Source organism: Littorina saxatilis, linkage group LG3, assembly GCF_037325665.1.
Source record: "Littorina saxatilis isolate snail1 linkage group LG3, US_GU_Lsax_2.0, whole genome shotgun sequence".
In the NCBI taxonomy this organism is placed as follows: Eukaryota; Metazoa; Mollusca; class Gastropoda; order Littorinimorpha; family Littorinidae; genus Littorina; species Littorina saxatilis.
Genome location: NC_090247.1, coordinates 33,455,897 through 33,482,500, shown reverse-complemented (window position 1 = coordinate 33,482,500; position 26,604 = coordinate 33,455,897). Strand labels below are relative to the sequence as shown.

General features: G+C 40.5%; 1 protein-coding gene and 1 long non-coding RNA gene across 2 annotated transcripts in view; one reads left to right on the top strand and one right to left on the bottom strand.

Moving 5' to 3' along the window:
* LOC138962192 (E3 ubiquitin-protein ligase rnf213-alpha-like) overlaps positions 1 to 26,604 on the bottom strand; it is a 106,590-nt gene that overhangs the window by 76,732 nt on the left and 3,254 nt on the right. Inside the window, exons 3-28 of the mRNA XM_070333922.1 lie at positions 23,641 to 24,239; positions 22,988 to 23,147; positions 22,077 to 22,294; positions 18,835 to 18,975; positions 18,077 to 18,268; positions 17,456 to 17,662; positions 16,977 to 17,143; positions 16,193 to 16,479; positions 15,575 to 15,788; positions 14,851 to 14,993; positions 14,181 to 14,255; positions 13,256 to 13,371; positions 12,796 to 12,928; positions 12,103 to 12,304; positions 10,889 to 11,126; positions 10,404 to 10,547; positions 9,900 to 10,005; positions 9,568 to 9,745; positions 9,084 to 9,252; positions 6,322 to 6,437; positions 5,869 to 6,066; positions 5,317 to 5,466; positions 4,909 to 5,029; positions 1,385 to 1,629; positions 1,037 to 1,119; positions 216 to 349 (exon numbers count right to left, since the gene is read on the bottom strand). Coding sequence (XP_070190023.1) covers positions 216 to 349; positions 1,037 to 1,119; positions 1,385 to 1,629; positions 4,909 to 5,029; positions 5,317 to 5,466; positions 5,869 to 6,066; positions 6,322 to 6,437; positions 9,084 to 9,252; positions 9,568 to 9,745; positions 9,900 to 10,005; positions 10,404 to 10,547; positions 10,889 to 11,126; positions 12,103 to 12,304; positions 12,796 to 12,928; positions 13,256 to 13,371; positions 14,181 to 14,255; positions 14,851 to 14,993; positions 15,575 to 15,788; positions 16,193 to 16,479; positions 16,977 to 17,143; positions 17,456 to 17,662; positions 18,077 to 18,268; positions 18,835 to 18,975; positions 22,077 to 22,294; positions 22,988 to 23,147; positions 23,641 to 24,239 — 4,736 coding nt within the window. The remainder of the gene's footprint in view (positions 1 to 215; positions 350 to 1,036; positions 1,120 to 1,384; positions 1,630 to 4,908; positions 5,030 to 5,316; positions 5,467 to 5,868; positions 6,067 to 6,321; positions 6,438 to 9,083; positions 9,253 to 9,567; positions 9,746 to 9,899; positions 10,006 to 10,403; positions 10,548 to 10,888; positions 11,127 to 12,102; positions 12,305 to 12,795; positions 12,929 to 13,255; positions 13,372 to 14,180; positions 14,256 to 14,850; positions 14,994 to 15,574; positions 15,789 to 16,192; positions 16,480 to 16,976; positions 17,144 to 17,455; positions 17,663 to 18,076; positions 18,269 to 18,834; positions 18,976 to 22,076; positions 22,295 to 22,987; positions 23,148 to 23,640; positions 24,240 to 26,604) is intronic.
* Positions 24,979 to 26,533, top strand: LOC138962200 (uncharacterized). The gene is made up of 2 exons (XR_011454443.1): positions 24,979 to 25,223; positions 26,051 to 26,533. It is a non-coding gene; the product is annotated as an uncharacterized lncRNA (long non-coding RNA).

Genomic DNA, 26,604 nt, shown 5'->3' with positions numbered 1-26,604 from the left:
GAACAGCTTGAGGAAGAAAATCAAGTACTCAATAAGTTCTTCAACACTGGATAACTCGCATACATGAACAGAAGACAACAAACTCCCACACTTTCAGTGGAATCACCTCCTCAATGCAAACTACTGAGATTTGTAGCGATTGGAGTCTGCCTCAGAACACAATTTCCGTGATCTCTGTAGCATCAGGCAATATAACAAAGTTGAAAATGACTTACATAGCGTCTGACCATCTGGCGGATGTAGAGTTCCTCCACGCGTGTGTTGAGCTGCCCAAAGTCCCAGACCAGCGGCAACATGCTCTGAGGCAGAGGCTGCACACGGTACACCAGGCGACGCATCGGCACTCGACCTGTGGGACAGCATACAATAAACTTATTAGTTTTGTCTTGCTCTAACAACAGGCTAAATTACCATATATGGGATACCGTATACGGTATAATATGTAAAGTGAAATTCTCATTTTTACAAAATGTTTACCGCAAGAACTGGTTTAAATCGGCAAGAGGTGTGTACTCAATAGACTGCCATTACTTACAATTATTCTGAACCTAACCAAGCTGTTAAAGAGCTGATGTCTGGACCTAGAAAAAAGTTTTTACCATTACATGTATTACGATACTTATGTTGTCACAGAGCACTTTGCTGTGATTGGTGCCATTGTTATTGGCAGTTTATTGATTTGAACCAAAATATTGAGCAATTCTAAGCTTCTTCTTCTTCAGAGTTCATGGGCTGCAACTCCCACAGACCTGCCAACCCTTAAGAAAGTTTAAGTGTAGCAATTAAAATAAAAATCAGAATTTTCAGCGTAGCATTTCTAAAATGTATCTGCACATCCACATTTAGGGTATTTTGTGCAAGAATAATACATTTAAAAAAAGTTTAATTTAGAAAAAAGAAACATAATGACAGTGCCACTTTTCCGTGTGGAAAATGTTTTATGAAACAAATTGGGACCGCTACACGGAGTGAGAATCATAAATGAGTACTAGGACTCACAAGAAAGAGCATGCTTGTGATTATTTATCCAACATACCCAGCTTGTCCACGGTCTTCTCAGCATCGACGTGATAGCCAAGTCCTGCGTTCTCCAATCGTTCAATCAGTTCATCAGAATGTCTGGAACATACCAATGCAACTTTCCTTGAGAAACTTGAACCTTCATCTTGTGTGCAATAGAAGGAAACTCTCTCCTTGAACAGTTCAAACCAGTTTAACAGGCAGTCTTGAACAAACATGTCTTGCAACGCAGGATTAATTCAGTATCACCCATTATGTATACGTGAAATGATAAGCAATGCCCATTGTGGGAACACCCGTTACGGGTAGAAGTGTTCAAATGACACCCCATCAACACCAATAATAGCACCCAGGCAGCACTCACTTTCTGTAAGGGTTGCAAGCAGCCACCATCTTCAGACTCTGACTCAGGTTGCTGTGCTGTCCGTTGAGTGTTCCGTCACACATGACTTCCTTGATGACCCCTATGGCTTCTGTGGTGTTGGCCTCGTCAAAGAACAGAACAGTGTACACTGGGCGATGTCCAATGGCCCCAGCATTTCTCTGCGCCACCTTATCTGCCTGTTTCACCTTCTTGATGATGTCTTCACCTGTGATTCCTCCATGGACCTGTAAAAAAACCAAAAAACGATGACATTAAGGGCAGACACCACAGTGAAAAAAGTGATTTTTTTGTTCCCTGGTCATTTCCGTTTTCTTTCTGATTCTGGATTTTGAACCTCTTCTGGTTACTCTGATGTACTGATTTTAGATCAGAATTAATCATAAACGGTCAAAACGGCTAAATGAACAATGTATGTGTATGCAATTGTGTATTGAAAACACACAAATCAGCAAAAAAATGCGTATGTTTGAGTGGTGACTGTGAGTCAAACAAATCGTGAACGGTAGTCACGTTTGCATGACTGGAATGAGTTGTCTTTTCTTTGCTAAGATCAGTTCATACCGCGGACAACGGGAATTTCCGTTTACTGGTTTCGCGCCGTTAGTAACAGCAACAAGAAGACATTCCAAAGAGCCGAAGAGAACCGATGAAGATTCCGGGAAATTCCGTATGAACAATTTTCGCTACTGACCAATCGAATCGCGGATATTAAACTTCGTTTATGCTCGGTCTCGTTCGGTTCGATTCGGCCTTCCCAGAATGCAATATTCTTCAATTTCCGCCAGATCTTGGCAAAGGCGATGTGAAACATCTACAGCTGCGATTTTCCTTGGATATCTTTGTGGAATCTTCAGTTTATCACACGTTTTACCCCGATTTCAGTGCTAGACACGCAAAGGATGATTATTGGGTAAAATCAGATCAGTTGCAGAGGCTGGCGTGACAGAAGTTTAAAAAGAAAGTGCGAGTCGATAGTGTCGTCTGCTATTGCTACGAACGAATCGGAAGATCAAGTTTGTGCATTCAACTTCGTCCAGAATGAAAATTGGCTGGAAACTATGCTGCTTCCCTTGCAACAGCTGGGTTGGAGCAAGAAATCACCATCGGTGGTGTACGTTTGAAGCACGTTTCCATGTGTGTTTTGAACCACGACTTATTTTAGAGTTGCGGAGCGGAATGTGTACGGCAGTAAGGACAACACGGAGTTCGCCATTTATGGCAACGAAAAGGCAGACCCTATATCTTTTTTCGGGAAAAAAGCAAATAAACTGCTTAAAAAAAGAACAATCAATACAAAAATGACTTTGTTCAGCCATGGTGCAACACCATGCATCTCCTGGGAAATCTGCTGCAGCTGAATACTAGCCCAAGCAGAGCAGTAAAGATTCCAAGCAGCTGATAAAGCTTGTAGTAGGTATGCATTTTTTCTTCTTTTTTTTGACAGAAATGTAGAAGTTTATACATGTGTTTGGTTATGTTTGCGGCTCTGGCTCTGTGTGTTCATGTGTGTGACTGTGTGTGACTGCTGAAGAAGAGAATCTTACAACACCCTGATGCAAAGAAACTGAATAGGATGCAAAGTCAGTAATGTGCGGCTACTGTGAAGCTTGGTTGTCACAAGGTTTGTCCTGTTGGGGCAAAACATCTGTTCTTTCCTCGTTTATTTTCTTGAGCATATTACTTATAGCTTCCTCCTGTGATCAAAGTTTTCTTGTGGCACAAACAAACATGCATTCACATGGACCAGTGAGTGAACATTGCTTGTGGTCATACTTCCCATGCAGACCATATGGTTTCTGCATGCAGTCAGAGACATACATACAGAGATGCGAAGCGAGGGCCGCTCGCATGAAGTATGTGCAATAGCTGTAGACCAGACCAGCACTGCCTTAGCACCGTTCACATGATTTTTCAACATCTTTTTGTTCACTGCTTGACTATTAGCACTGACATAAGCATGCGCCGAAATAACGTGTTATCACATATTACAATACCTGTTTTTCAAATGTGTGTGTAGGAGGGGGGGGGGGGTGTCATTGTTGGGAAAATGTGAATAGCCGTATTGAGTTTGTAATAGACATATCATATTATTAATTTTGAATTTATGTTCTCTACAGATGGTGAGGTGGAAGCTGGAGAGGAGCTTCCAAAGTACCCATGGCACTGCATGGCAATTCACAGAAGTCAACCCAAATATCGTAGTATAAAAAGTAAAGGACACTGTTATAAATTTCCCTGGTAAATCAAAGCAAGTCCAAAAGAGGTCCAAGATAAGAGGCTTCACTGGTAACAATTTGGGAATTATGGATGGGCATAATTTATGCAGCGTGCACATAACGGATGAGAGTTGATCATTGTGACCTTGGAACAGGTTCCTTGGTGCTTGCAGAACACTGCCTGGTTTTTTTTAACATTTTGTTGAATTTAGTTTCCGTTTTTCTTGTGGAACTCAGCAAGACTTGTTGTTTTGTCAGTGTTGTTTTGTTACATGTTTCGTAAACGTTTGTGTGAAAAAAAATCATTTTCTTCATGTTTTGTGCATTTTCTCAAAACTACTTTTTTGTCACTTCAAAAGCCTAAGGCTTTTTTTCTAATAAACTTGCGTTGTTGAAACTTTGCGTACATCTTGAGTGTGTTATTTTGCAGAAACTGATTGAGGGATTTGTTGAAAAAATTTTTTCTTGAGAAGTTATACCCTTTTTGGGGGCGTTTTTTCATGAAATTCAACATCACTCACTTTCATCATTGATATTTTTTAAATGACTTGAGATATCAAAAAAAGCCTCAATCAGTTTCTCGGCATTGTGCTGAAGTATAAATAACAAGCATCAAAACTAAATTTCATGCAGTTTTAAAAAAGCCTTAGGGTTTTAAAAAGGGGCAGTTTGGTGGCCATCTTGGATTGCTACCATGGCAACCGATGGTCCAATTTTTATTTTTTTTCCATTTTCTCAGGAGATAGACTGAGTACTTAAATTCTAAAACAATTGTTGACCCAAGAGTTATGAAACAAAAAAAATCACTTTTAACACCAGTGCCTCCCCTTAACATCTAATATAGCAGTGGTTTATTTCTCTTAGCTCACACAAATATGAACTTGCTGTCAGAGGTCAATAGAATGTAAAGCAAATAAGACCTAATTCAAACTTTTAGATACAATTTCTTTCTCTCCTTCTATGATGAAGCACTCATGTTGTGTCTCCATGTAGCCAGATCAAAATCAACAAAATAAAACAAACAAGCAAACAAACAAATTTGTAGGAAGACAACGCAGCTGTTTTTCAGTCACATCCATTTCCTTTGTCCTTACATGACATCAACTTAATTGACTTGCAGCACTGTAAAAAAGCCCTAATACCCTAATTCTTTACTTTACGAAAGAGAGTTTAATAATTGTCACCTTTTAGATTAGTGACCAATGCACTCAAGCGAAATTTAAAAAAATACATATATTTTTTCAAATATACAACAAAAAGCAGAGAAAAAAAAGTTAAAACTCGTACCTTGACCAGCACCATGGTGTTGATGTCTTTCTGTCGGGGAGTCTGCAGAGCACACAGAAACTTGACCAGTCGTGTCTTGCCGCACCCCGTTTCTCCCATCACGATCACTGGGATGTTGCACCTGCAAAACACATATGCAAGCTCAAGAAAACATTATACCAAATGTAAAAAAAAAAAAAAAAGACCAGCAGCTTGCTGAGAATGAGGTCAGCATTCTGGATAGTTTCATCAAACCAATGCAATAAACAGAAAAAACAACAAGCAGCCAACCAGCCAAGCAAACAACAAACAACAAAATCAAGACAATATTACCCTATGCCTATTCAAGCACGCCTCCTTTCCTACTTATGCAGATTGATATCTGCAAAGCAAAATTTCTACTCTGTTGCTACCTCTACAAAACTTCACCTGAATCTCATGTAGATGGCCAGGATTTTCTTGACATTGTCTGTGGTCAGTTCATAAGTGTTGTCAGGGTCGATGATCTGTTTGTGGTCGTCAAAGATTTCCTCGTCATACAGACCCAGCACTCTGTACAATCGCAGCAGCCTGTCCTCTCTGTAAAGAAAAGATAACATAATGTCAAGACAAGTTTGAAAACAAAAAGAGTAAAATAGCATTACATATTCAGATTTTTGTAAGCTGCATGGATACTTTGTACAAGAAATAGAATTTTTTTTGAAATAACTGTAAGAATTTGTATGTGGTGGGGAAGAGTTGTAATCGACAGTGCATAAAAACCCTGACAGAGTTAAATAGTTAAGGAAAATCAATCTATTCCATGTTTCCTGCTTTTCAGGAGATATACAAAAGCAGTATAAGAAGAACACTGCCAAGATGCTATAGGTGCTCAGAATGTATAAATATTCCTCCATATATGTTGTAGACTGGATTCCAATTACACAATTTTTTTAATAATCTGAAACATAAAAGGCTTTAAAGTAGCAAAAATATGAGTACCTTGGCAAAGCATCAAAGTTCTCGGTCAGAGGAACCCTGTTGAGAGCCAGGGCCTTGAAGAGCTGCTTACTCATGATGCCCTGTTCCAGCACCTTTCCTGTCTGTTGGTCCACCAGGTTCCCACTGGCTGCATCAATGGAGAATCCCAGGAACGTCATGGAGTGCCCATCCGGGTTGAAGAAGATGTATGGATGGGGGCTAGAATTAAACACAAAACAATAATTGTGGTTCATCTTTTTTGTGACCATCAGCAATGGGGATTTTGCATTGATTATCTCATTCCAATTTTGTGTTTTTTTCTTCTTAAGAAAGGACATCTTCTGACATCGTTTTGTCCGAGATCTTGACCAGAATATACCTATCAGGCAGGTCACTTACAATTTACGGGACCATTTAAACGGGCCCCAAGGATGTCTGTATATTGCAGGAACCACAGTACTAGAATGAACTTGCCTGTTTTCCCAAGTGCGTCTCATCTCGTACTGTTGAATGTCTGTGTCCTCAGGATCCTCGGCCACCAGGGCATCCAGCGACTCCTCACTAACGTTCAGAGACCTTGTGGCAAAGTCCTGGAAACAGAATTTTAGAACTTGTGTTGTTGCTTCTTCCTTCAGTTTGAACGAGTTAATATCTTTCAAACTGTGTTCTTGTTTTTACATTTAGTCAAGTTTTGACTAAATGTTTTAACATAGAGGGGGAATCGAGATGAGGGATGTGGTGTGTGTGTGTGATTCCGAGAAAACTACTGGACCGATCTTCATGAAACTTCACATGAGAGTTCCCGAGTATAATATCCCCAGACGTTTTTTTCATTAGTTTGATAAATGTCTTTGATGACGTCATATCCGGCTTTTTGTGAAAGTTGAAGTAGCACTGTCACGCTCTCATTTTTCAACCAAATTGGTTGACATTTTAGTCAAGTAATCTTCGACGAAGCCCGGACTTTGGTATTGCATTTCAGCTTGGCGGCTTAAAAATGAATTAATGAGTTTGCTGATTAAAGTTGTGATTAAAATCGATTATTCGCAAACAGATTTATAATTGATGGCATTGTATTCCTCATCTTCTTCTGAATTAAAAAATAGATAGATATGTCATGTTTACTTTAAAAATGTGCTCAGAATGAAAGACAAGAAGGGCAAAGCCCATACGACTCACATGCTTTACACATTTTTCCTACAAAAATACATGTGACCTTGACCCAAGGTCAAGGTCATCCAAGGTCATGCAACACAAAGCTGTTAATTCAAGACATAGGAAGTACAATGGTGCTTATTGGCTCTTTCTACCATGAGATATGGTCACTTTTAGTGGTTCACTACCTTATTTTGGTCACATTTCATAAGGGTCAAAGTGACCTTGACCATGATCATATGTGACCAAATGTGTCTCATGATGAAAGCATAACATGTGCCCCACATAATTTTTAAGTTTGAAACAGTTATCTTCCATAGTTCAGGGTCAAGGTCACTTCAAAATATGTATACAATCCAACTTTGAAGAGCTCCTGTGACCTTGACCTTGAAGCAAGGTAAACCAAACTGGTATCAAAAGATGGGGCTTACTTTGCCCTATATATCATATATAGGTGAGGTATTGAATCTCAAAAACTTCAGAGAAAATGTGAAAAATGTGAAAAATAGCTGTTTTTAGGCAACATTTATGGCCCTTGCGACCTTTACCTTGAAGCAAGGTCAAGATGCTATGTATGTTTTTTGGGGCCTTGTCATCATACACCATCTTGCCAAATTTGGTACTGATAGACTGAATAGTGTCCAAGAAATATCTAACGTTAAAGTTTTCCGGACGGACGGACGGACGACTCGGGTGAGTACATAGACTCACTTTTGCTTCGCATGCGAGTCAAAAATAGGTTCAGCAAGTACTACGGACGCGTGCTTCGCGGCGGCGAGAGTGACCCGTCTTGGTCTTCGGTATGGTTAGCCGAGACTATTTGAATGTAGTCTCGGCGATGATTGGAATTTGTGGTGTTGATCTTGACTACCGTATTTGACGGATTACAAGACGCACCGTTTCATAAGCCGCACCCCCGACTTTTAAAAAAAAAATTGGGATGAGCCACGTATAGGCCGCGTCACTATATTAGCCGCCGTCGAAAAAAATATAATCAGATCGTGTCAATCAATCAAAACAACCAGGCAAACGAAAGTACGGTATTTGGCGAAATCGGCTCCGAGAATAAACAAGTGAAACAAAGAAGAAAAGTGAAAAAGTTTGAAAAAAAATATCACACACACACAATTTGTAACCAACACACACATGTAGTCCTGCCCGGAATAAGCTTTTTTGGGATGATTTACGACTTTTGCGCACATTTCGAGCAGACGAAAACACAACAAGGCGGCTCTCGCTCCTCCAACTATCGCGAGACACACAAAAACGAAATCTCGCGCGCGCGAGATCCTGATACATCCGGTGTTTCTCTGTACGCTATCTTATCACGACGACTTGTTGACAAACGAAGATTCGCGAAAGAAAGAGAAAAGCGCCGAGACTTGAGTAGAGAGCTAATAAAGTACCGGTAATCGCTAATCGAGCGAAATGAAAATCCGCGGCGACTTCCATTAGGTGAATCACTGAATGCTATTCAAGTTTAGGTAACGTTTTAGCCGCATCTTTTTATAAGCCGCAATGCGATTTTTAAAAAAAAAAAGTCGCGGCTTGTAGTCCGTCAAATACGGTAAATGTTTTTATATCGTTTCACGCGACTTGTTTCTTTTGGTTTGAGTGTCTTCATGTCTCCGGGGCAAGCTGTTGTGCTAAAAGAATTAATAAAATTATTTATGTCGTTTTAACCCCCATTCAATAGGAATGAGTTAGCGTCACACAATCCACAACGGAAACATACGCAATTTTTATATATTGCTGTTTCTTCAATCCAGATTTGCATACACATACCATACCTTGTTCATTTAGCTGTTTTGACCGTTTATGATTAATTCTGATCTCAAAATAAATTGTCAGAGTAACCATAAGAGTTCAACATCCAGAATCAAAAAGAAAAGAAAAATGACCAGGGAACAAAAAAACCCAACTTTTTTTTCACTGTGTTGTCTCCCCTTAAGCTTTCAAAACCCTTTTTTTTGGCAAAGTGAAGCATTATTTGAAATGCAGAACCGTATAACTTTGGAAGCAATGTGAGGACCTTTTCCCTGAGGTATTTTCCCTTTAACCTGTAGGATAACTACACTTACCCTTGACATCTCGATGAGGAATCTCAACACAAAAACAGAAAATCCTGGCAGATCCTGGGTTGTGGCCATGCCACAGTAGACTGACTTCTCAAAGTCCCGAAGTTGTTTGTCCAGGAAGCACACAAAGTGGGTCAACTCTGACCATGAGGGATTCACAACTCCACAGTACCTGAAGTAAAACAGTTAAACAACTCTGTATTGGTCAATATCATTGTAATCCAGTATGTATGTAACCAGAACTTAAGCTGATATGCCTCAGGGTACTGTAAACGCATCTGAGAGTATTGCTATTCCCATTGCATAAAAACCTGACCACGTATACAAAATGGACTGAAATCATTCATTATAAAAATTACAACTCTTTCCCGGTTTTGGGACAACTTTTTTTTTACATTTTCAAGCCAGGCTTAAGCCAGGGGTACTGAAGGACTAATAAATCAGCCACCATTAGAAGTGACGAGCAAAGAAAAAGCCCTGTAATTACTTGAGAAGTGTAGCCAGACACTCTGCTTTCTTCTCCGCAGTGTCAAGCTGCACATTGGTCTGTTGTTTCGCCTGAGCTTGGCCCTGTGTTTCCAGGTCATTCAAGTAGCGGAATGGTCTCTGGTACGCTTCACTGCGAAACTCTTCATCATCGAACAAGCAGTCATGCTTCTGGTAATCTGTGCCATAAAAAGAGTGAACATAATAATTTTTACTGAATTAATAAATTTTGTAAAAGCTTCGAGTATCTGCTGTATAACACAGCTCTTTTCAAAAATCTTCTTTTTTTTCTTTTTCGTTTTTGATAGTATGAGAGTTGCTTTGCACATTTACCTGGCATTGCTTTAAGCTTCTTCATGATGGTCAGACTGTCCTGGGGTGACCAGCAGCTGAGGCTGGGCAGGACATCAAATATCTGATGGACCAGCGCCTCTCCTTTCTGCACAAACAGAATGCAGTCAGCACTCTCTCTTTACCCCCCGAGTGTTTATCATAATGCATCAAAACTCATATATAGTTTCACACTGAAAGAGTCTATACACGTATTTATAATATCATTTTTCCAACAAAAGTACTAATAAATACCTTCCATCAGATAAGGCATCCTTCTGAAAGCTTCCAGCTACACTCATCAAGAAGAAAGGTGACAGACACAATTAAGTCTGACAATACTTCATTTTGTCCAAGTCAATTCAGAAGTATATATTGATGGTTTGTCTTAAAAGATAAGAAAAGGAGTTAAACAAAATAGTTTTGATGTGAGAGTGATGGTGGTGAGTTCAGAGGTACAATCAAGGTGAGTTCAGGGCTTTGATCTCTTAAAAGAAGCCAACTTACTTGTGCATCTTTCTGGTCCAGTAGGGGCATGGTTTCTATAAGGTATAGGTCCAGAGGTGAGCGCAGCCACACCTGTCCATGATGATCAGTGACACGGCCCAGCACCAGCAGGTTGTACAACAGGTGATCCACACCTTCCTGTACCTATCATCACACACATATATATGTCAGTGACAGAGCACACCTGTCCATGACGATCTGCAGTGATAAAGCCACACCTGTCTATGATGACACAGCCCAGCACCACTAGGTTTTACAACAGGTGATCCACACCCTTTTGCACCCTCAGTGGCACAGCCAAGTAGCAGCAGGTAGTACAAAAGGTTATTCATACCGTTGTGTGCCTCTCATCACACACATATACATGTATATCATGTCATAAATGTAACATGGTAGGGACTGTCATTTTTCAGAGGGGGGGTATTGTTTTATCAATGGTACTACCAAGACAGAAATAAACTACTCAGACAAAATGAAGTACATACTTCGTAAGAGATGTCGAGATGCACGATGCGGGGGAGGACGTCCCCAGGGTGCAGTGTGTGGGGCAGCAGACAGGCAGCCATGTCCTCAGTGTCCGCCACACGCCCGTGCAGGGGGATCGTGATGGACACCGGTCTCCTTTCTCTTGGCACAGTTCTCTTCAGTTTTGCTGTCAACCGCTGCTTGTACAAAGTCTTCCCGACCCCTGAGCGTTTTGATCTCACCACGCGCACACACAGGCTGCAAAGACAAACGACAAACAGATTTTTGTTTTACAATAAATTCTTATTAAATCCAAACGAAACGCTTCATTACTTTCAGAAATGCTTTCTCCTTATCCCTTCCCTGTCCATCTCCTTGTCTTTATATTTGATGCAGAATTGCCAAGTTTAGATCTGGAGCTACACTCACAAACTAAACGCAAATCAAAACAATCAGATTTTTTTTTAACCAGATACTGTCATTCCTGTGACAATATTAGCCCCACTAAAAATCAACCAAAAAGAAGACAAGTTGCATGGCATAAAGCAAAATTAATACATTTAATCAATCTGTGGAATAACTCACAGAATGAAACTGAATGCACTTTCTTTCACCTTGGTAGAGAAAGCGCTGACACATTGTGTTGCTAACACAAGCCCAATGAACCTAATTTGCATATAATGGGGGTTTTCTTGATTTTTCAGCTTGTTTTTGATCCAAACACAACAAATGAATATATATTTGGATTCAGGAGATGAAAAAGAACCCAATGCAATCAATTTTAAATCTGGATCGATTTTAATAACAAATTTAATCAACAAACTTATTGACTAATTCTTAATGTCCTGAGCTGAAATGCAATCCTATCAGTCAGGACTGAGTCAAAGAATGTTTGACCCAAATGTCATTAAATTAGATTGAAAAATGAGGGCATGACAGTGCTTCCTCAATTTTGGCAAAAAGCTGAATATGAAGTTCTCATAACATTTATCCAACAAAAATGAGAAAAAAAGTACGGGTGGGGATATCACCTGCAAAAAATGTGTATGTCAAGTTTCCTGAAGTAGTTTTCTGGGAACTGCTACACACACACACACACACACACACACACACACACACACACACACACACACACACACACACACTCCACCACCCTTTCTTGATTCCTTGTCAATCTCTTAACATTTAATCCACATTTTAACAACAAAAACAACAACAGTGCCACAATGCGTACCTCTCAGGATCCAGAGTAGATGCAGAAAGTCCGTCCGTTTCACCATGGAGATGAGCAAAGCGAGATCGTAGGTAGTTGCGCACTCGATTAGTGTTGCTGAGAGAAGGCAGAGGCCGTCTGTACTTTTCCATGGCAGCCACAATGCGAGCACGATACTCATTCTCCGTTGCACAAACCACCACCAGCTTGTAGTCTCTGTCATCTTTGAAAAGAGGATTGACCAAGTGAGTAAAATAAATAAAAACGCAATGAAACTTCTAAGGACAAAAAAACAAAGCACAAAATCATTGCAAGGACAACACAGAATACACAATATAAAAAAAAAATTTAAAAATAAAACAGACTAAGAAAAAAATGAAATCTTGCATGAAGGCTGGACGGTTTAAAAAAAGGGGCAAAAATACCCTTGGAGCTGAAGACAGCAGTAAAATGAGCTAAGGAGAACAAATCTCCTGGCACCATTGACAATTAATAGTACTGAATGGAACAAGTGACCTTCATTTTCACCCCATGACATATCCCACTCTAACCTCTGTTCAGTGACAGCAGTTGTGATCTTGTTTTTTTCATCCTTTTTTGTGACTCTGTCTGAGATGAGATAACCGTTCCAGTGACTCTGAGTTGTTGTACAAGTTTCTTCACATTTCAGGAGTCATGCCTAATTATTTCAAAGCTGGGCACTAAAGTTAGTACCTGACATGGTTGTGTACTCTTTGATTTTCTTCTCCACTTTCTCCCCTACATCATAGTCCAGGCTGTCAGCAAAAGCCAGGCAGTACACCTTCTGCTGGGTTCCGAAGAATGCTCGCCTCAGGAATATGTCCACCTGGTAAGTATAGTTAAACTTGATTAACGGAATCTGTACAAAAGAAGTATATTATTGCCGTAAGCACAAATGCATCTCCGCCTCATCATACTTCTGTATGTGTTATTGTCTTCATGAATGTGTCAGTCCGTCTCCCTGCCTGCCTGTTCATCTGTATGTGTATGTTCTGTCTGCATGCACAAGCGCCCTTGGAGAAGGATAGAGACTCATGCAACAGCATATACACAAACTCAAGAGTTTGTGTAGCTATTGCATGAGGATCTCTATCCTTCTTCAGTTTAGCAGGTCAACGTTGAAACAAAAAAACTTCAGCAGACATCAACACACCTGTTGAAAGCTGGTATTCTCTGTACACAGCAGAACCTCATCCGGTTGAGGCAGCAGAGAGTCTGGGTTGTTTTCAGGAAACATGTACATGTAGGTCACTGTGTTCAGCACTTCACCTGTAATACAGCCATACAGACAACTGTTGAAAGTGGTATGATAAATTTAATTCCTTTGTTTTAATGACACTGATAAGTAAAATAATCAATTAAGGCCTAGGCGCCGGCCAATCTCTAGAATAAATGATGGAATAACCTGTTTTTTTATTTTTTTAATTGGCTGTGGAAGAGTTGTTCCCCTTTGAAACGGTATGCCAAACAATTGTTGCTGTAAGTGCACTCAAGCTACCATGGTAAGACAGTGAATAATTGGTTTCAATGTGCACAGTTGTGCAGTGTCAACAAAAAACCCCGACAGGTATTTCTGGAATAAATCTACTTCTTCTTCTTCTTCGTACATGGGCTTAGACTCCTACGTTCACTCAAGTTTTTAGCACAAGTGGATTTTTACATGTATGAACGTTTTTACCCCGCCATTTAGGCAGCATACGCCGATTTCGGGGGAGGCATGCTGGGTATTTTCATATTTCTATAACCCACCAAACTCTGACATGGATTACAGGATCTTTTCCGTGCGCACTTGGTCTTGTGCTTGCGTGTACACACGAAGGGGGTTAAGTCACTAGTAGGCCTGCACATAAGTTGACCTGGGAGATCGGAAAAATCTCCACCCACCAGGCGGCGGCACCCGGGATTCGAACTCACGACCTCTCGATTAGGAGGCCGACGTCTTACCACCACGCCACTGCGCCCGTCCAAATACATCTACTAATAGTAAGCAAATATGTTAACAAAAAATTTACAAAATAAAAAAGAAGAGAATAAAAAAAGCTTAACAAATAACACAATCACAAAGGTTCCATACTCACGTCTAGGACAGAGGATGAGATTTGGAACCTTTGGCTTGAAGTTTGGAGGCAGCGTTCTCTCAAAGGTTCTCTGGTCTGAAAGCAAGCACAAACATTTTTATATTGATCACATCTCTGATTTTTGTGCCAGAAAATATTTTCTACAATCTTGTACAACTGTCGAAATTAACAGTATGATCATATACTACAGATGTTTATCTTTAAAATGATACCAAACTTGACAAACCTAAATAAATAAAAGGAATAGCTGTGATGCAAAAATCACCACTGAGCAAAAAGATCGTCGTTTTGGAGACAATTAACAGACTTCTGACAAATTAAAGGAAAACGTGTTAATGGTGTTTGTAAAATAGGTTTGTTTATATGCTGTAGTCTGATCTTCCTTCACCTGACCATTGAGTCAGAACAATCGACCAAACTTTGGTCGTACTCTCTGACAGATCGAGCTCCTCGTGCTCAGATAAGCAAGTGAAGGTGCAATGAGTTGATCCTGTAGTCTGTAACTTGTTCTCATCATTTTGTTGTCTTAAGTATGTTTCAGGTTGACATCCAGCAGACAAAGATCAGACATATTTTGATAATTTTCAAAGATCGATCACTGTGAAGTTTACATTTCTAATAAGAAGTACAGCGAAATGTCAGCTTTTGCAACTATGTGAAGATACATTACCTTTTGCAGCAAGGCATCTGAGCACAATGCCAAGGTGTTCCAGACTGAGGAAATCCATTCCACTGGATGACACTGTCTCCAAGAATTTGGACCACACATTACCAAGGTTGCAAACAAGTGACTTCAGTGTCGTTCCTCGCTCCCTAAGAGCACAAAAATGTTTTACACATCACACGATGTAAGAATATTCAAATTATTTTTCTAAATCTAATTTTAATAGGAATACTTATCATACCTCAGAGAAAGTTTCCTGTAATAAGTAAAACTGCTGTTCAAGCTCAGCTCTTATCAACTATTCAATCACTAACTTGGACTCATGAGCTAGAGAAAGTCAATCAAAACTCTTGTTTGCTTTCCAGTAAAGAACTCTTTAGAAATAAAAGTTTGATTCAAAGTGGGGAAAAATGTCACCAAGTGCACAAAAGACATAATTGACATTTGAAGGCAAAGCCAGTCAAACAAGGTATTTTTCCTAAATTAATAGCCTTGTAAAAATGTGCTTTACTGAACCCAAAGGTTTCCAAGAGGATACCAGAAGAAAACAGCAGTCAAGACATCGATCATTCCAACCAGCGTCTCACAGCTGTTAAACATTTGAAGTATAAATAGCTCAATGCTCAAGGCAGACAACCTCTGCATAGTAGCTGCTGTGACAAGTGAGACTACTGCGTTAGCCTGTCATGAAAGCATTCCATAGTAAAGATAACCTGTGTTTACACTGTACCTTCTGTCCATGTTCTCCAGCCATCCAATGGCGCTCTGCGTGATGGTCTCTGTCCTGGTCACCCATTCCTTCAGCCGCTGACCCACCATCTTGTGACCCCTCTGTTCCTCCTCCTTCTCCCCTTGTTGGGGCTCTCTGTCCACGCTGCTTCCTTCTGTCTCGCTGTCCTGCTCATCCTCATCATCATCCTCGTGTTCCATGCACCATGCAATACCTTTAAGCACAAAAAATAATCATTGTTACAGATTAATTATTCAATTAATAACCAAATTAATCAATTTACTATAAAAAAAATTAAAAACAAAGCACACTTATATTATCAGCTGAAAGTTACATAAAGCTGCTCAAATCAAAATTACCACATCACACTATCTTTATACTCAGCTCATCTTCCGCTAGAGATCAATGGATGCGGAGGTGAATGTAAATCTGAGTACACATACTCAAAAAGGGCATCCTGAATTTTGTTCAAGTGATAGAAAAGTGAAGCAACGTACTTCTTAACACAAACATACACTACAATAACTAAATCAAAAATACAAAACCAAACAAAAACACAAGTCAACTTTTTAATTAAATGCAAATAGCTTATTTGTCTACACAAGTTTTTCTTCATACCTGCAGCAACGTCTTCCACATCAACTTCTTTCAAGGCTCTCAGTGCCAGAGGCTTGCTGAATCCAGCGTCAAACATTTCCATCATGAAAGTTTCAATGGTCTCCTTGTCATCCACAGCCTGGGTTTCTTCTGGCAGTTCTGATTGCTGCTGAGACTGTGGTTGTCGCTGTTGCTGCTGCGGTTGTTGTTGTGAGGCATCTATGAAATCCATGGCCTCCTGTAGAGCCTGCTCCAGGTCCTGAGGACTGCAGTCTGCCTTCAGCAGTGACAGCATGGGGTACACGTGTCTGTGGAACATCAGGGAAGAATTTATGTCTTCAACAAGCCACGGCAAGTAGTAAAAATCCACCCACAGCTTAGCTCTCAGATCATAAATAAGAGGAATATAAATCATCTGGACTCCCACTAATAATCTCCCCAAAACAAACAGAATCTTCACAGGAAAAGAGTAATGATCACTGAAACAAACGACGAATGAAAGAAGGCTGAAACAATCGTTTCTTTTCAACTGCAACTGTGATGAGCTCTTCTTGTACAAAAAGTCACTGCAACCAGATTTTCAACAATGGCATTTTTTCGGCTGCACAGTGACCCCAGCACCCCCCCCCCCTTCTCCTTTTAAAGACTGCGAAGTGAAAATCAGGCCTTAAAACGGAGAGAGAGTCTGAAATTGAGGTAAATTTGATGAACTTATAAACAAAACATCTTAAAACGCAGGGCCTTCAAATCTGGGAAATTTTAAGATCAGGGCATCTTTAAAGGTGCAAATACAACGACATCTTACTGTGAAACATCATCAGAGCCGACTCTGACCAGCTGTTGCTGTAGGAAGACGAGCTGTTCCACAGTGTAGACGTTGAGCTGTGGGTAGTCCTTGCGCTTCTTGTCCACGTACTGCAGCCACTCCTTGTGGCAGTGCTCCAGGAACCCCGCCACTCCAGCAATGAACTCCTGTAGCCAGATTAAAGTAAGTGAATTTCTGTTGACAGTTCACCACAATTCAATTCTGACTTTTTTTAAATTTTTTTTTTTTTTTACATCTGTGCTACATATATCAAAGGTATTTCTTGAAAACTATCCGCAAGCAAACCACAAACAGGCATGAACCCCTGCTCCCCCCCCCCATCAAGTACTTTAATAATGAGTAAACAAATTTAGCAATCTGGGAATATCAAGAATGATCTCTGGAGCTTTGAAAATGCTAATAATTCGTCAATTGTAGCAAAATGTCACGTCTAACAAATGAGGATTAACAACTGTTACCTCTAAATCTTCTCCCCTGCCTTTGCTGTGACCCCCCTCGTGGCTGCGATGTCCCTTCAGTTTGCCCTGACTGGAGAATTCGGAAACACAGCACACAGGTTTCTTCATGTCACACAGGAACTCCACACTCCAGTCCAGGAAGAGCACACAGCCGTCGCTACACAGCTGAACGTACGTCTTGCCCAGTCTCACCAGGCTCTCCATGATCTGCACAGTCATTTCTACTTGCATTCACAATCCTATCATATGCAATACCTGTTCAATCTGCAATTAACACAAAATACAATTTAGGATTTAAACACCCAAGCTGCTCCTTTGTGTATAGTCACTCAACAATAAAAATCTGTTGTAGTAAACCTTCATCAGCAAAAAGCATCAGTTGTAAGTGTAACAGATTTTGTGTTGACACCCCCAAAAAAAAAAACCCAAAAAACATGCAGTATAACTGCCAAAGAAGTTCTTTTCTTCCATCTTTGAATTTTCAATATTGACTCCACTCTGCACCAGACTTTTAAAGACAATGTATTGCTTACTTGCAGTGATAAAAATCAATTGATTCCCATAACAAAACTGATCATCCGGCAACACTGTACAAACACTAACAGAAAATCATAAACTCACGGTGATAAAGCGATCGACATTCTCCTTTCCTTTCTCAGCCTGGCCGGCCACCAGCATCAAACGACTCTGCAGGTCCAGCAACTCTTCGTATGTGTATCTGCGAGGAGGAGTCACTCCCCCACCTTCTTTCATGTTCCGCATCTCGGAGTTTTCCTCTTCTGACACCCTCAGCTGTATCACACTGTGGAGACTCTGAAACATGGGACAGATGTTTAGTGCTCATGTTGCTAGCAGTGATCAAGTCATGTCAAACTCAAAGATTTATTTGAATACACCCCTTTGGGGGTACATGAAAAATTGTCACAAAATAATCCCCTGGATTTGGAGTATGACTGCCTAAATGACAGAGGACAAAACCTGCTATACCTGTATAAGCCAACTCATGCCTACGAGTGTACGCGGGAGTTGCAGACAACAAAAATAGAAGAAGAAGAAATGTAAGTAAAATAACAACAAAGGCAGAAAACAGTGTTGTTTTGAACATAATTCATCTTCATCCCATTACCAAAATATCAAAGAAGAAAAGTTTTCCCTGTTGCTTTTGCTCACCATCAATTTTTCACAGAGAATATTCGTTTTTGGCTAACAAACAGCACCCTGTGATGCCTCTTTATGCTAAGGTTTGTAAGCAAAAGACTCCCCACTGAAATTGGGGATAAATAGCTACAGATTTTCATTTGCTGTCTCTGCCATTCTCAAACTGAAGACATATGCATGGACAACAGCATAGTTGTCACAGTAAAAAGTCCTTTACTTACAAGCTCTTGTTTTGCACCCCCACCAACTCTGAAGACGCCGCGTGCATTGATGTTGCCGACTTGTGAAAGTGAGGTTTTCTCCACAGAACCATGGGACTTCTGAACGTCTTTGAACCAGTTCAAGTACCTGCTAGAGTCCATCTGCGTTCATAAAGGTTAAGTAGTAAGTGTCAGTGCTGATATCTTCACATTCATAACCAATTGATCTGTCAGCTTTAAAGGTAAGGAAACACTTTTAAAAATATTTTGCAAGCACTTGGGAAGGTTTCACACAGCCACAAATCATTACTGAAAATGTAATCACTTTTTAAAATTCTATTTCATGATAAAATTTCAGAAGTGAATTTAAACTCTGTACCGAAGGTAATGTCTCAAAATCCAGGATAAAATGAAACACCCTTTATATAGGAGTTGTTCTTTGCTACTGGTGACAAGAGGGGGTCAGCTCACAGGGACGCATTTTTCAATATAGTCTAGGGGAGAAACTGGTCACAAAGCACCCAGTACATGCCAGAGAGATAGGAGAATCGCCACAATCAAAGAAAATACCACAATCATTCAATAGATATGGAAATGTTAAGATTTACTGTGAAAATGCTAGCAAAAATGGCGACCAAAAACGGGAACGCACACTAGGAGTGTCTTTGCCGACTTACCTCCCGTTCTGTGTTGTTGATAATATTCGTGTCTGTGCTGTTTTTGTTTAAATAGTATCTAATAAAACTGATGCAGTTCTTGAAATGTTGCAAATTATTGTTGTCTTTGTGAAATGCGAGTGTTCTGAGGCGTAATCTGCATACGGCTGATGTCACACATAGGGTACCCCACTTAGATCAGCGTATCACTCCAAATGAGCTTCATAGTAGAAAAGCAGAACACTGCATAACAGATCTACAAGACTGAGCCAGAATCATTGAAATTTACTTCCTGTATAAAATATTGCAATCAAATTTGTTCACGCCGTCACATATGCAACGCAGGTTACCCTCGCCTTCGATTCAAAGTAACTCCACTCTGACTGAATTACCATTGAAACGCAGATAACGAACTGATTCGGAGATTACACGCCACACATTTATGATGTTTTACACACAAATTTCAACTGTGTTGTTTCGCGATAAACAGCCATAAACAAACAAATATGGCGCCGTCACTTCGCCTCGGAAGGAGAAACGCAGGTTACCAAGAGGTTGTTTTCGATACCGATCTGATTAAAATCATCGTTTTTCACGAATGAAGGCTCTTTGGCAGATCTGGCGAGTTAGAAACTGTCTATGCATGTTTCATTTAATGTCAAATGCGTACATTCTTGTCGATATTGTTACCTTTGGGCTCATAAATGAAGTCAATGGTCGTGTTTTCCTAAAGTGACTTTTGTCAGCATAGAACTTACTGTGCTTCGATCATTGACTGAGAAGAATCTTCCGATGACACTAGTTCATTTCACTACGCGACTGCAGATCTGCAAGGAAACTTATGGCAGGGGAAATAAGCTTAACTGAAGACGAATAAGCGGAGTAACTGTTCTTCAACGGATTGCTCTATAAATATTTAGATCTTGTCGTCTGCTAGTCTGCTAGTAAGTAGTCTTCGGTCGTGTGAAAGTCACATCTATTTCGACTGTGTGCATCGATCCGTGTAGTGAAATGTTGATCTTTGATGATTTGGCAACATAACTTCGCTAAATGTGCTTCGAGTGTATCTCCCCGTTAACCATTTGAAAACGTCTTTTAACAAGACCATGTTTCGACAGCCCAGACGGGGCGGATCCTCGATAGCTCACAGGGTATATAATGTTTTCCGCCGTTTTTTAAAGAATCCTTTCAAATTTGCTATTCCAAAAGTACCCTATGACACGACTCGAGTGGCAAAGAACATTCTCTGCAATTCCTGTCTCAGTCCCTGCAGCCGTTTCGGGTCCTATCATCATCATACAAGCACACACACGTACAGACACACAAGAACCAGCTTTAAAAGTTAGATTATGTAAGAACCATGTGAACCAGTGATTTCTTCTTATGTACATCAGATAATACAGTATTTCTGCTTTATGAAAAGCTATATTTCTATAGATCCCTGCGCCTTGAGTCTGAGTCTGGAGATACGCGCGCGATATAAGACTTCATATATTATATTTCAAAAACAAAACTAGAGATTTGAATTTTGACCACTTTTCCCCCTTTCTGTCACCAGTACTGAAGAACAACACATAAACAAAAAAGCAAAATAACCACAAAAACAGCATGTAAGCATACAGTTACCTGTAAATGCAGAACAAATACAGAACAACAAGCACAAACTGAGTGGGCATAAATCCAGAGTACTATCAATCAATCAATATGAGGCTTATATCGCGCGTATTCTGTGGGTACAGTTCTAAGCGCAGGGATTTTTTTTCTTCTTTTTATGCAATTTATATCGCGCACATATTCAAGGCGCAGGGATTTATTTTTGCCGTGTGAGATGGAATTTTTTTTACACAATACATCACGCATTCACATCGGCCAGCAGATCGCAGCCATTTCGGCGCATATCCTACTTTTCACGGCCTATTATTCTAAGTCACACGGGTATTTTGGTGGACATTTTTATCTATGCCTATACAATTTTGCCAGGAAAGACCCTTTTGTCAATCGTGGGATCTTTAACGTGCACACCCCAATGTAGTGTACACGAAGGGACCTCGGTTTTTCGTCTCATCCGAAAGACTAGCACTTGAACCCACCACCTAGGTTAGAAAAGGGGGGAGAAAATTGCTAACGCCCTGACCCAGGGTCGAACTCGCAACCTCTCGATTCCGAGCGCAAGTGCGTTACCACTCGGCCACCCAGTCCTGTACTAGGCCTGACTTATGTTCAAACATGAAACTGAAAATCCTAGGAGCCCTAAACCTAAACATATATTGCTGACAGAAACATAGAATTAAGTGTGAAAGTCATGCCGGGAAAACAATTTTGACCTTTTTCCCAAACCAGAAATTGGGAATACACCGGAAAATGTGCAGCCTTGAAAAGATGAACCTACCCTGGCGAACACCTCTTGATAACGACCACCTACAAATTACAACCATCCCAAAGAAACCCAAACAAGTTCTTTCTAATACAATTCACCTTGCCATAATGACCACCTGTCTAAAGGGACCACTTTCAGTTGGTCCCTTGGCTGGTGCTTATAAACGGGTTCAACTGTAGATATCAAATTAAAAAAAATTGGCTCAAACTGCACTCAGCTGGCTGGCTTACCAGCTTTTCTGGCAAAGATGGATCCGCTGCAACATTTGCAAAGACCAGTTTGCACTGCTGCAGTAGATGCTTGCATCCCTTGTCCTTCTCAAGGAAAATAAGCGGAGCGTATCCAATGGCGGCAGCATGGAAGCAGTTGACTCGCCCAATCGCCCAGGGCTCCTCACCAGCAGAGATGAAGGCAAGGTCCACATACACATTCAGCTCTTTCACACCATCTGAGAAAAATAGACATACCCTTGTAACCCAATCTGGTAAGATATTAACCTGTTACCCGATGCCTAAAACAAAATTATTCAGCCCTGAAAGTCCAAAGAATGGTCCACTAGCTTTGGCTAGTGCTTCTGAAAATGTACTAGCCAGAGAGCATATTTTACAAGCCAAACCAAAAAGATTGTTTCAGCAACTTTACTTGCATTTGGCAAGTAGTTGAACATTTCTACTCGCCAGTTACATGTTTCTACTCGACATGGCAAGTAAAATAATCGCCACTTTTAGGCCTGTTAATGTTATTGAAAGAAAGTGAAAAAGGTCAGCCAAAAATATATGCACATTATGACTAAAAGACTTGCAAATATCAGAATTGTGCTCCTTGAAAAAGGCTTCAAGCCTCAAGCTAGGTGAATAAAATTCTTCCCGGGTTTAATGCTTTTTTTTTTACAATTTTATTTCAATGATAGTCTCCTTCCTAGAAAATTGTTTACGAAAATAGAAAAGAGACACTTGATAAAACATTTTGGAGACAGGTACAGAAAAAAACAAAAACGAGATAACAGGAAGGCACTAAAACTAAATTCTACTTTTACCCTGAAAGTCTTCTGCAAACAATACATAAAATGTGTAATGATGTACAAATAGCATATCAAGCACTTCACATTCAAGCTAATTAAAAGTGATTTTTCTGGAGTTACCCTTCATGTTCTCTCGCAGCCATTTCACAAAGTCCAGACACCGTGGATCAACAAATGTCCCCAAGCAGTCTATATCTTGTGCATCAATGTCTTTAAGTTGTGTGCACAGCTGAAGCACGGAACTGTTCACGTCTCGGATTGGCAGGTTCCTGTTATGACCCTGAAAGAATGATTTTTATCAGCTCAGCTTATTGGCGTTTCAAGGTCTGCCACAGACACAGGCACTCCACTTACCTCAAACTCTTCTGACCTGTTACTAATTGTTCCCCCTCACCACCCCTTTCTGAAAATCACATTGAATAAATACGCTTTGATCAGAATTACCCTTGTGCAGGGGTACCTGTGATAAAAGCTGGGGCATTCTTCAAACCAGCCAAAAGTGTCCTGGCTTACACTGCAGGTGGCCAAGCTTTCATGACAGTTGCCTTTACAGTTGTTGACCGGGAGGTGACCTATCATCCAGAGGGCCATATACAGAAGGTACCACTCTATACCCAAAGCACATTCTGATTTCTGAAAGGCCCTTTTAGGTACCCAACTGGAATCTGCTAGCAACCGCCCCACCCCTCCCCCCCCCCCCCCCCCCAAAAAAAAAAAACCCACCTGACAGGAAGAATTAAATTAGAAGCAACAAAGTACCAAGCTCTTCTTACCAAGTTGCAGATTTTCTCAATGTCTCCAAATTCTCCTTCGACATCATAGGCCTCTTTAAGCTTAAGGAGCACACTTGCTGCCTTGACGTGTTCCTTGATTTTGGTGAAGCAAGTGAACTGTTTAATCCTTTCATCAACCCATCCAGCTCCTGAAGCATTGCTGTCAAGTTTGTGGAGCTCATCTGCAATGTCGTTGAACCTGTACATTCCTCCTTCTGCTCGAAACATGCTGAAAACTTTCTCTGTGGCAGAGAGAGTGATTGTTCCTGCAATCATTTGTTCGCACAAGCTCTGCCATTCTCGGCTGACATCCTTCCAGAGGATCTGAAATGCCCTCCAAAACCCAACGCTTGAAAGGTCCGTCTTTTGTGCCATGTCACAGAACAATTTCTGAAAAACGTAAGAGGTGATTTTGCCTCCAAACTGAAGAAGAACTGCATGGATGTCTGCAGGCAGCTTCCAAGGGTTGGCACAAGGTTTGTATGTTTCAAGGCTTGCCACACTGTCAGGGGGGGCTGTATCACACACAGATGACAGGGGGAGAGTGTGAGTCTTGTCCCGCATCTCTTCTGCATTCCTTAAGACAGCATGGAGGTCCTCTGTAATCATACCAGTTGTTATGAAACTTAAATTGCTTCATAGCATCTGCTGCATAACTCATAACTCATAACTCATAACATTTTATTGATCCAACAAAGGAAATTAAATTGGTCATCAGCACATATAGGTCATTAATTAATAATTATAAAAGAAGAAGAGAAGAAAATTTATAAAACCCATGATAACAAAAAAATATCTAAAGTAATATATGTAAAACTACAATACCCTTTTTACTTGCACACTTGACACACCGACACACCAACACACATGCATACATACCTACATACATACCTACATACATACATACATACATACATACATACATACATACATACATACATACATTCCATGTTAAAGTGTAGTTAAGAACATCACAGTAATTATATCATTGTTTGGATTAACAGATAAGTTTTTATGTAAATGATGATAACAACAATCCATAATTAACGCTATTGCACTACCAAAAGAAGAGACCAACCAAACACATAAAACCAATCACAGTAATCATCATCAGTTATCACAGGTATCACAGTAGATTAGCCATCAGGTAGTTTGACTCAATTGGGCAAGTATAGTGTCAACACCATCACAACAGTGCTAAAGCTCATTATCACAGCACTGAAGATATCTGTTACATTCTCACTGATAGCTTCCAACTTTTTACCAAATAAATAGGATTCAAAAAGCAAATATATTTTTTTCTTCTTCACACAAGATTTGACCTGAAAGGTGATTAAATACATTTCGGCTTCTGCCATAAATGATTTTATGACGAGCTACAACCATCTTTTAGCCTAACATTCGATGGAGGCTAAAGAACACACTTATCCCTAAACGGTTCAGTTGTATGCAGACTCAGTGTCACGTGGGAAGAGTCTAGCTTTAGCCTCTTCGGATCCTGAGTCTACACAGAGAACAACGCTAAACGAATTTGCTACAAGGAAAAAGAAAAGACGACCAAGCATCCGCAAGCGACGATCAGGGTTTCAATTTTACTCTCTTTTATCTTTAGTAGTCTTAAGTTTATTAGGTGAAAGAATCGTGAATTTTGTCAGTAGATTAATGACTTTAACTTAATCGATCGGAAGCGTGGGTCGACAGAAGACCGGTTTCCTTTGTTCCCGGGATGGCAGAACGGGGGCTGGCACTAACAAGTAACAGCCACAGCGCTGGAAGTGTTTTTGCGCTGGAGGATATCGCCTATCGCTACACTAGAGGAACTCTTTAATCTGCTACCTTTAGTTGGGGACAGTGCTGCCGTCGGGCAACGTTTTCGAACTTATTCCTCCTGAATCAGTGAATGTCGTAACGAGCTAAAAATAGCAGTAAGCTTCCAGCAGCATGAGTTTACACTGTGCACGCGCGTGATGAGTCATGCGACCTACTTTGGACAAGCAGTGGAATCGGGTTGCTTTTAGAGTGGCGAGTTTCACCCCAAAGCTAACAAGCTTACCTGCCCAAGTTCGAACGAGAAATTCGGAAGTAATCAATTCCATCGAATATTCATTGAGGATGAAAGTAGCTTGTTCATTTCAATGCTTGTGATTCTCTCAGGTGCCAGGATAAGGTTCCGTTACTCTCGCTTACCCCATAACACATGCGTATGCATGCATAAAGAGCGATTACTTCCCTTTGTTTATTTGGTGTTGAATCACAAGCTTTGGAGTGCAAATGTTAGCAATACTAGTGGCGTAGCAGTAGCACTAACAAAAATTAGAAGTTCACCCAACAGCAAGAATAACAAGCAAGCCGAGTATGCAGGGCAACAACTGATAACCATGTTAATAATAATATACTAATTGTTTAACAGTTACTTAGTTGATCAGGTAACAACATGTTCGGGAGGCCGACCTCCTAGAGCAACCCAGGGGAAGAGACCGACAAGGCCACAGGAGGAGCTGCCTAGGCCGAGGGAGGCTGAGAACAAAATACAGCGCCGGACAGGGACCGCAGCTGCGTCTTCCCACGTGCCTAGCAGTGACAGTGACAGCCAGGGGGCCTGGTTTGAAGAGGCGGAGCACGCCAGCAGACAAGAACCTCAACAACAGCAAGGTACTGATGCGGGCTTCGTTAACAGGTTAAAATCCCTAGAGGTGGCGGCCAATCAGGCTACACAAGATTTTGAAGCCAGGATTACGGCGTTAGACTCAGGCTCAGAACTTTATTACAAAAGGATAAAGGTTTTAGGCAAAGCCTATTCTTCCAACCTGTCCTTTATACAACACATATCAATCAATAAATATGAGGGTTATATCGCGCGTGTTCCGTGGGTACAGTTCTAAGCGCAGGGATTTATTTTAATTTTAATTTTATTTTATGCAATTTATATTGCGCACATATTCAAGGCGCAGGGATTTATTTATT